Genomic DNA, 10,788 nt, shown 5'->3' on the forward strand with positions numbered 1-10,788 from the left:
ACCTCTCTCTCTTTTTTACTTGTAATAATTGTCAGTATATGCCCTCTTGTAATTTACTTGTTAACCAACAAAAATTATATTTCACTTTATATTTAACTTGTGAAAAATGTAATTATTGTGAAAACATTTATTAAATCTCCTTTCGGCTTTCCAGTTCTAATTAAAAAGGACACAAATATTTGAACCTATCTTTATAAACTATTGCAGTTCATTCCTGGTATCAATCTCATTAATATTAGCTGTAGTTTCCATGATTTGTAATACATTGCCTTTAATGAGCGACCAGCAATGAGTGCATCACTGTCTGGCACAGGTTTAACAAATGGCAGCAATAGTGATGTTTTTTGAGTTCCTGATTTAATGAATTCAAGTTCACAACTGAGTTGAACTTCAATTTCCTGGTTGATTGCCAAATACTGCGACCACTCGGCTGGTATGACTTTATAAGGATACATCAGATTTATGTCAGCTTTGGGATTAAAATAATGGATGGAATCTTATAGAGATCTGATCAATGTGGGTTATGGTATGATCCATGGCAGAGCCAGAGAAGTCTCGCAAGGCCCAGCTAGGTGTTAGGATCACCTTGCACCATCTTTCATGCTTTTTATAGTGGCAAGTTGCTAATTAAGGGAATTATTGTTCATTAAATGCCTTGTTGACAGCCCAACTCACTTCATTAATATTCATCTTCCTTTCTTGCCAAATGCGCTAAGTAGGCTAGACAATGAGAAAACTCAACATGAAAACCAGTGCGCGTATTTGGCAGATTCAGTTTGCCACTTGCTCTGATAAGCTCCATGTGGCGTCTAATCAAACTCCCTACCAGGACATCGAGTCATCGAGTCATAAAGATGAACAACACAGAGACAGAACTTTGGTTCAATGTTTCCATGCCGATCAGGTATCCTAATTTAATCCAGTCGCATTTGCTAGCATTTGGCCCATATCCTTCTAAACCCTTCCTATTCATACATCCATCCAGATACCTTTTAAATGTTGTAATTGTACCAGCCTTACCAATTCCTCTGGCAGCTCTTTCCATATATGTACTACTCTCTGCATGAAAAAGTTACCCCTTAGATTCCTTTTGAATCTTTCTGCTTTCACCTTTAACCAATGCCGTCTGGTTTTCGACTCCCCCGCTCCAGGGAAAAGACCTTGCCTATTTACCCTATCCATGCCCCTCATGACTTTATAAACCTCTATAAAGTCATCCCTCAGCCTCCAACGATCCAGGGAAAATAACCCCAGCCTATTCAATGTCTCTCTACAGTTCGAACCCTCCAGCACTGGCAACATTCTTGTAAATCTTTTCTGAACCCTGTCAAGTTTCACAACATCATTCTTATAGCAGAGAAACCAGAATTGCACACTGTGTTCCAAAAGTGGCCTAACCAATATCCTGTACAGCCTCAACATGAACTCCTAACTCCGAAACTCAATGCACTGATCAATAAAAGTAAAGCATACAAAATGCCTTCTTCACTATCCTATTTACCTGCGACTCCACTTTCAAGGAACTATGAACCTGTAGTCCAAGGTCTCTTTGTTCAGCAACACTGCCCAGGAGCTTACCATTAAGTGTACTTTTGGCGGGATGTTACTCATGCCCCCCTATACATTAACAGCACAGAGGTGGAATGAGTGGAGAGTGTCAAGCTCCTGGGAGTGGTCATCAACAACATGCTTTCTTCGACTCTTCATGTGGAGGCACTGGTTACAAAGGCCCAACAACACTTCTTCCTCAGGCAACTGAGAAAGTTTGGCATGACAGTGAATATCCTTGCCAATTTTTATAGGTGTGCCATCGAGAACATTTTATCTGGATGTATCACTACCTGGTATGTCAACTGTACCATTCAAGATCAGAGACGGTTACAGAGAGTGATGAACTCAGCCCGGACAATCAAAAAGGCCAACCTCCCATCTGTAGAGTCCATCTACCAGGCCCGCAGTCAAGGCAAGGCTGTCAGCATTCTCAAAAGCCCATCCCACCCTGGCATTACTTTCCTACAACCTCTACTATTGGGGAGAAGGTACAGAAGCCTGAACACACGCATCAGCTGGTTTCAAAACAGTTTCTACCCAACTGTTGTTAGAATACTGAATGGATCACAAACTCTTAGCCTTCGCCTGTACTTGTGATTTCTTTTGGGTTTCTGTTTACCTATTATTTACTTATATATGCTATTTAACTCTGTGATCTGCCTGTATTGCTTGCAAGACAAAGCTTTTCGGTATACGTGACAATAAATTCAATTCAATTCCCCACATTCTATATCGACCGTATCTTTCTCCACAGCAAACACTGATGCGAAATACTTGTTTAGTATCTCCCCCATCTCCCACAATATGATCCATTGCTATCAGTCAAATATACCCCGTTAACCACAGACATTGGCATCTGGTATCCGCTAACACATCATGACCATCATGGCCTCTGTCAAATACACAGCAGGGTGCTCTGGAAGCACAGACGTGCATGGGGGATGGGGGGGGGGGGGGCACTGGAAACTAGCATTGGAGGACAGAAGAAAGGACAAACTGTGTGCACACACAAGCACTCAGCTCACAGGCTGGATCAGGCTGTTTCCCTGTTCTCTTAGTGCTTGCTCACAACCAATCATGACTTGCCCTGCCTTAGATTTCTATGCTCTACCATTTAGCACAGTCATGCAACTAGACATCTGGCCTGACTGTTTGGCAGCCTTCATCCAAAATGGTGGACATCTTGCTATCTGGCAGTGTGCTACATCAATCACACATCTGCACAATGTGCCAGCAGCTTATGTGGCAAACACAAGTGCAGCAAGCAAGCAGTCATGTCTCAAAGTCTTGTGAGTAGCCTTCACTGATTCTCATGGAGGCATCCGATAGTCAGAGGGTCCTGGCAAAGTAGGTCAAGTGCAGCCTCCCATACCAGTCTAGAGAACAGTCACTCTCAGAAGCCTTTTCGGGGTGTTCTTGGTCAGAGAGTCATTCTTCTGCAGTGCAGAGAGTGGGTCACGGTCAGTCCTGTGACTCACAGTGGGGTGGTATAAACACAGTTGGGGAAAGGTACAACCATTAATCAGGGTTTGGGCACTTCTCATACAGGACTGTTCAGTTATGTCACTCAAGGGAGTGAGCCATGGTCAGTCTGTCATGTCCATCCACAGGAACTAAGGGACAAAGGGGTTGAGGGGATTGGTTAGCAAAGGTGGCCATTGATGTGGGAATGAGTCTTCCAGTGAAAGGCTATCAGGAAGAGGATTTGAGTGTTTGAGGACTCACTGATACATACATGAGGAGACAGGTAGCCACTAGCCAAAGCACCTGTCACCTTTCATTGTACTAAAATCAAAATTGCATAATGTGGAAGAAAACTGCTGTGCTCACACTCATGAGTGGATGGGGTAAGTGACTTGACCTGTTACGGAGGGCTGCAGCATACAGCAATGTTAGGGCCTTTAAAGCTATTTGCTGAACAACTCATTTACAGCTACAATTTTGAACACAGAGACTGTGAAAGAACAGGGATGTTCTATATGGATGGCCAACAGTGTCAGTATGACCTAATGCTGTGTTTGTTTGCTTCCAAATGATGTAACAGACTCAGAGTTCCATCCATATAACTTCATCTGTGGCCGTAAGGTGATGCCAAATTTACTTACCAAGTCTTTTGAGCTAGAGAGGAATACAACCAAGTGTGAAGTTAAAGGACTGAAATTTCTATGCAAGTACAATATCATTTACAATTTGTTGTCTAGCACACCAACAACATGCTGTCTAAGTCTTCTTCCACATCCCTCTCCCACTGCGTTTTAGTGCATTCCTTTGTTCTGCAGTTGTGGGGGAGGGTGCCTGAACTGAAGTGCAGCCTTTTGTCACTGGAGGTTTGATCAAACTACCCTGGAGGTGTTTGTGTGTTGGGATGGGGCCAGAGATGCCGAGAGTCTTCTTGCCAGAAACAAGTGGATACACCATGGCTTGACCTATCAAGTGTGGAGGTGGAGGGCCCAAACACATGTGGAGTGTCCTGAGAGGAAACATCTGTAAGGTCTCTGTGTGGTTCCTCTTTCAGCTGGGTGCTGCCTGGCACTGCCCTGTCTCCTGTTATCACTTTATGTGCTCATATAAAAGCAAAAATACTGTGGATGCTGAAATCTGAAATAAAAACTTCTATTCTGAACAAGTTCTGAAGAAAAGTCATATGGGATTCAAAATATTAACTGTTTCTCTCTCCATGATGCGAAGTTTTTCTAGCTTTTTCTATTTTGAAGTTTAAACTCATGTTTTTTGCTGCAATTTTCAATCTGGCCAATGAGCTCAGATTTCATTTGCTTGACAACTTTGTCAATGTCAGGGCTTCTTTTACCACTAAATCAAAGCTGTGTGCAACCAGAGATACAATACCTACATTTAAATGGACTTTTCATGTTGAACTGTCATTCAAAGATCACATAAATGTTGAGAAAGCAAACATCATCAGTAACCAGCAATCTTCCCTATACAGTATACAAGATGTGGAGGTGCTGGTGTTGGACTGGGGTTTCCTCTCTATTTTGAGCCGACAGTTAGTGGTATCAATGGTAGCCATGATGTGGAGATGCCAGTGTTGGAACCTAGTACTTCCAAATAAACCTGTTGGAGTATAACCTGGTGTTGTGTGATTTTTAACTTTATACTATAAATAAGGCATGCTTTGCCCTCAATCTCCTTTCCAGAGTACAGGAACTAGTACTTATCGTGGAAAATGTCTTTCAACACCAATATTCTAATTTTTTAATGGGCTGGGAAGGCTGGAAAGTCTTTCTAAAGTCATTTTGAAAGATAATGTCAAACTTTCTTTACACCTTGAAAAACCTCTCACATTCTAAATGGCCAGCGGTCTTGAAACAGTGAGACAACTTTAATGTCAATTGTAATACACTGTAATGAATGATGTGTAGATCTCATTTCTACAGAATTCCCGATAGATCCTGTGCCCATTTGGATATGGACCCATCTCATACGAATATCATTTTTACCTCATGGTTGGTTACTGCTCAAGATAGGTTGATGTTAACAAACTGGCATTAATGATAACTGAAATGCTGGCTAGAGCCTATGGGAAGTGTTTGCCACTCACAATATTTTGGATATCATTGTTGCTGACAATATGCCAATGAGATTTTTGTAGCATTGCAGTGGTGCTGGGCTTTCAAATGTACTCAGAGAGTAATGGTCAAAAGACATTTTTCAGACTGCAGGAAGGTTTGTAGTGGAGTTCTCCAGAAGCCAGAATTGGAAACCTTGCTTCTCCTGGTATAATTTAATGATCTAGATCTTGGTATGTCGGGGACAATTTCAAGGTTTGATGATGATATGAAGCTTGGAAGAATTCTAAACTGTGAGGCAAATAGAGTTGACTTTCAAAGATCAAGGTTGGTGGAATGGTTGTATATCTGACAGGTAAAGTTTAATACAGAGAAATGTGAGGTGATGCATTTCGGTACAAAGATCATGCACAGACAATATAAAATGGGTTACAATTTGAAAGGGTGGAAGGAGCAGAGAACTGAGTGTCGAAGTGCACAGATCATTGAATGTGGCACAAACAGGTAGAGAGGGCAGTAAATGAAGCATACTGTGTTCTTGGATTTATAAATGGGGCCACAGAGGTCAAGAAAAAGGAGGCAAGTTTAAGATGCTTGTTCGACCTGAGCAAGAATATTGTGAAAAGTTCTGGGTGCTACACCAAAGAAAGGGTGCATTGGACACAGCGCAGAAGCAATTTACAAGAATGGTTTGAGGAAAAATAAATTTCAGTTATAAGGACAAACTGTAGAAGCATGTTTTTCTTGGAGTGAAGAAGGCCAAGAGGGGATCTGATAGAAGTTTTCAAGATCATGAGGGGGCTAGATAGAATAGATCAGGAACCATTTCCATTCATAAAAGGATCAAAAATGAGAGGGCATAGATTTGAAGTGCTTTGCAAAAGAAGTAAGTGGGATCTGAGAAAAAAAAGTTTTACGTGGTGTGTGGTTTGGATATGGAATACACTGACTGGAAGGTTCAAATGAATCATTTAAGGTATTGGATGATCATTTAAATAGAAGCAATTTACAAGACTATGGGGAAAAGGCAGAAGAATTGCACAAAGTCACAATGCTGATTTGAACAGCCAGTCCAGATACGATGGAAAGAATGGCCTCCTTCTGTGCCATAATACTATGTAATTCTGTGATATGAGAATGTTGCCATGGTTGGAGGATTTGAGCTATAGGGAGAGCCTGAATAGGCTGGGACTGCTTTCCCTGGAGATTCGGAGGCTGAGGATGATCTTATAGAGGTTTATAAAATCATGAGGGGCATGGATAGGATAAATAGACAAGGTCTATTGGGGTGAGGGAGTCCAGAACTAGAGGGCATAGGTTTAGGGTGAGAGAGGAAAGATATAAAAATGACCTAAGGAGCAATTTTTCACACAGAGGGTGGTGCGTGCATGGAATGAGTTGCCAGAGGAAGTGGTAGAGCCTGGTACAATTACATTTAAAAGGTATCTGGATGGGTCTATAAGTAGGAAAGGTTTGGAAGGATATGGGTCAAGTGCTGGCAAATAGGACTAGATTAGCTTGGGATATCTGGTTGACATGGATGAATTGGAGCAAAGGGTCTGTTTCTGTGCTTTATATCTCTGTGACTCTATGTTACAGGTTCGCCTTGATAATCTCAATCTAGTGGAGAGGCAGAACAATCAGTTCAAACGGTAAATTTATTGAAGAAATTTCCAGGTTTTCTTGCTGATCTGTTCATTTTCCATGCCACCTAACTCTCCTCAGGACTGTGCTTGATAGTCCTGCTGATGGGGCACAGATTAAAACCTCAATTTCATAAATTGCCAAGCAACTTATTTCCAAGAGACAACAGTAAGGCAGTTCAGGTGGCTTCATCAATGGAATTTTGCAGAAAGTAGTCACAGGACTATAATAAACTTCACTTCACCAAGATATTGCCTACACTTGGAAAATTTATCTTGTAAGAGTCCTTCATAGGAAGAGTTCTGCTAGACAGCAACTGCCCGAGCAGCATTGATCATACTTTTGGGAATAGCTGAAATGTCTATATGTCACAATCTCTGTTACATCATCAATTGTTCTAGCCTGCTCAGTTACCATAGGAGAAACCTGCTCAACTGAAACAAATTCAGCTCGTCCACAAAGCACCAGTACCTCTGATGGATCTCTTTGTTTCTATTTCTTATTAAGGGCACATTATCAGGCTGCCAGATTGTTGACTCCCTGAACTGATGGCAGAGAGCAGAGAAAATGTAATAACACCAACTCTATCTTAAGCATTTCTTTATTTGGTCATACAGTGATTTCTGATTTTAATATTTACCTATTTATACAAATGAAACAAGTCAAAGACATGGGAGGTGTATAAGAGAAAAGGAAAGTTTTTAAAGTAAATGATATAAAAGTAAGTAATTTCGATGACTCATTTGAGAATGTACATGACTGTTAATCAAAGTTTATAATAGGGGAAATGGTTTTGGAGGGTCATTACGCAAGGACTTCAGGATCCTGGAACAACCTTGCAATGATGCCATTGAACTGCACATTACTGAATAGAAATAGCACAGTCGGGGCAGAGTTTCACCAAACTCAAGTGAACTCTCTAGTGAACATACCAAGAATACATGGACATGAACATCAGAAACTGACAGATTAGTCCTTACAGACTGTAACTATAAGTCAGAGCCTGGAATATCTATACAAACAAAAGCCAAAGAACTGTGGATGCTGAAAATCTGAAACAAAAACAGAAATTCTGGAAAAACTCAGTAGGTCTAGCAGCATCAGTGGAGGAAAAGTAGAGTTAACTTCGGTTCTGAAGCAGAGTCACTGGATCTGAAATCTGTCTACAGAAAGCAAAGTTAACATTTCAGAACATTAAGACTCAAAACATTAAATCTATTTTTCCAGCAGTTTCTATTTTAAAATCAGATGAATGTGATAACATACAAGAAGTGGTCAGTCAGCATCTGCAATAAAGTAAGACAAGTTTGTGATTCAGGCCAGCGGGCTCTTCTGGGACTCACTGTGCACATTGCAATCAGACAGTGAGAAAAAGGAGAAGAGTTTGGGCACAATTATTCGAAGCTGTAAATTTGCCATCGTTTCTTTTGGGAGCCCAGCTGCATGAATTGGAGGGGTAGCTTGTCCCCTGAGGATGTAGCCACGAGCTGCCTGCAGCACCAGCACCCTCTGCTCTCACAGACACGAACTAATAAAGTTGATGCTTGTTGAGGGTTTGGAAGATGGCGGCTTCCAGGACGCCCTTGGTTCCGTTCGGTCGTTTGAGCTGCTTCTTAAACGTTGAAAGACGTGGGGTGAAGCACACGCTATGGCTGGCAAACCGGGTTTTCTTCAAAGGTGAGGAAGTTGTTTGACATTTAATGAAGTGGGTCCCCGGCGGGGAGGGAGTGGGGATGGGTTAAATCCCGGCTGCCTCCTGTCACTTGGTGCCGGTGAAGAGAGGCTTTACTCTGGAGATGACTTTGCTCTGGAGAGGCCACCCCGAAGGGTGGGGTCACTTATTCGCACTGATTTTTTTGTGTGTGTGTGGCAGTGAAAGATCACATCCACGATTCAACAGTTTCTTCAACGGGTTTGCTGTCAGTCATGATGTGGAGGTGCCGGTGTTGGACTGAGGTGGACAAAGTTAAAAATACACAACGGCCCTGTTGGACTATAACCTGGTGCTGTGTGATTTTTCATTTTGCTGCCAGTAACACAGTTGGGGGATGGGGGCTGTGGGCTGTTAGATTCCTGATATTTCTGGGGACAGTTGTCCTATAGTTTTGGTTTCTGAAGAGCGGGCACTGATATGTAGGGGTGTTGATTCACATCGGGATTCCTAAAGAAGGGCTCATGCCCGAAACGTCGATTCTCCTGTTCCTTGGATGCTGCCTGACCTGCTGCGCTTTTCCAGCAACACACTTTCAGCTCGGTATTGATTCACTTCCCCGGTTTTCATATCAACTGAGTTGTAAAAGCTTAGTTACATCTGAGTGTCGTTTCCTCCAGCCCTACAATGTGGCCACAGTGTTGTGCTCAGAAACAAAATATAGAAATTGCTGGAAATGTTCAGCAGGTTTGTCAGCATCTGTGGAGACAAATCCGAGTTAACATTTCAGGTCCAGTGATCCCCTCAGTTCCAATGAAGGGTCACTGGACCCAAAACATTAACACTGATTTCTCTCCACAGATGCTGGCAGACCTTTTGAGCTTTTCCAGCAATTTTATTTTTTTTCTAATTTACAGCATCTGTAGTTCTTTCGGTTTTTACAGTGTTGTGTCCCTCCAATTCTGGCCTCTTCTACACAGACCGTTACTCTTCACTCCATCATGGGTGCCCAGACTGCCAATACCCAATGTACTGCCAATAAACTCTAAAAACTGCTTTACATATCCCTATTTGTCTCTTTTATGATGTTCCTTGAAGATTATCTGTGATAGAGGATTAGCTAAATTCTATGGGTTACTAGTCAAGTGACATTACTATTACCTCCCCGAGATAATAAAAGATATATACAAATGCAAATTGTAACTCAGATGTTTACCGGACCTAGGGATGGGAAATAAGTGCTGGCCCAGCGAGCAATACCCACATCCTGTGAGAGAAAAATACTAAGGAATTATAAAGCATTCGTGGACTTTTTAAAGAAAAATCATTCACAGTATGTTGACATCACTGGCTAGGGATCATGGAGGGCTAGGAGCTCTTTAAAGAAGGTGTATTCAATATTGAGATGTTTGGGCAAGGCATTTGAAAGGAGTCAGTTTCTCTCGTTGAATAATTTTGATTCTCTACATATCAATAGTTGGTATATTTTTTAAATTACTTAGAGTCATAGTCAGAGGGATGTACAGCATGGAAACAGACCCTTCAGTCCAATCCATCCATGCCAACCAGATATCCCAACCCAATCTAGTCCCACCTGCCAGCACCTGGCCCATATCCCTTCCTATTCCTATACCCATCCAAATGCCTTTTAAAATGTTGCAATTGTACCAGCCTCCACCACATCCTCTGGCAGCTCATTTCATACATGTATCACCCTCTGCGAGAAAAAGTTGCCCCTCCGGTCTCTTTTATATCTTTCCCCTCTCATCCTAAACCCATGCCCTCTAGTCTGGACTCCCTGACCCCAGGGAAAAGTCTTTGTCTATTTATCCTATCCATGCCCGTCATAATTTTGTAAACCTCTATAAGGTCATCCCTCAGCTGCTGACACTCCAGGGAAAACAGCCCCAGCCTGTTTAGCCTCTCCCTGTAGCTCAAATCCTCTAACCCTGGCAATATCCTTGTAAGTCTTTTCTGAACCCTTTCAAGTTTCACAACATCTTTCCGATAGGAACGAGACCAGAATTGTTCGCAATATTCCAACAATGGCCTAACCAATGTCCTGTACAGATGCAACATGACCCCCCAACTCCTGTACTCAATACTCTGACCAATAAAAGAAAGCATACCAAATGCCTTCTTCACTATCCTATCTACCTGCGACTCCACTTTCAAGGAGCTATGAACCTGCACTCCAAGGTCTCTTTGTTCAGCAACACTCCCTAGGACCTTACCATTAAGTGTATAGGTCCTGCTAAGATTTGCTTTCCCAAAATGTAGCACCTTGCATTTATCTGAATTAAACTCCATCTGCCACTTCTCAGCCAATTTGGCCCATCTGATCAAGATCCCGTTGTAATCTTAGGTAACCTTCTTTGCTGTCCACTACACCTCCAATTTTGGTGTCATCTG

The 10,788-nt window shown here is 42.1% G+C and overlaps 1 protein-coding gene across 3 annotated transcripts in view; it reads left to right on the forward strand.

The window, feature by feature from the left end:
• Positions 1-7,954: 7,954 nt before the first annotated feature.
• afg1lb (AFG1 like ATPase b) overlaps positions 7,955-10,788 on the forward strand; it is a 168,835-nt gene continuing 166,001 nt past the window's right edge. Inside the window, exon 1 of one of the 3 annotated variants that reach the window (XM_043687086.1) lies at positions 7,955-8,402. In XM_043687086.1, the coding sequence (XP_043543021.1) occupies positions 8,288-8,402 (115 nt within the window). In that variant the 5' untranslated portion in view covers positions 7,955-8,287. The remainder of the gene's footprint in view (positions 8,403-10,788) is intronic. The other 2 variants (XM_043687085.1, XM_043687087.1) reach the window with 2 other exon arrangements.

Source organism: Chiloscyllium plagiosum, chromosome 3 (genome assembly GCF_004010195.1).
Source record: "Chiloscyllium plagiosum isolate BGI_BamShark_2017 chromosome 3, ASM401019v2, whole genome shotgun sequence".
Classification (NCBI taxonomy): domain Eukaryota; kingdom Metazoa; phylum Chordata; class Chondrichthyes; order Orectolobiformes; family Hemiscylliidae; genus Chiloscyllium; species Chiloscyllium plagiosum.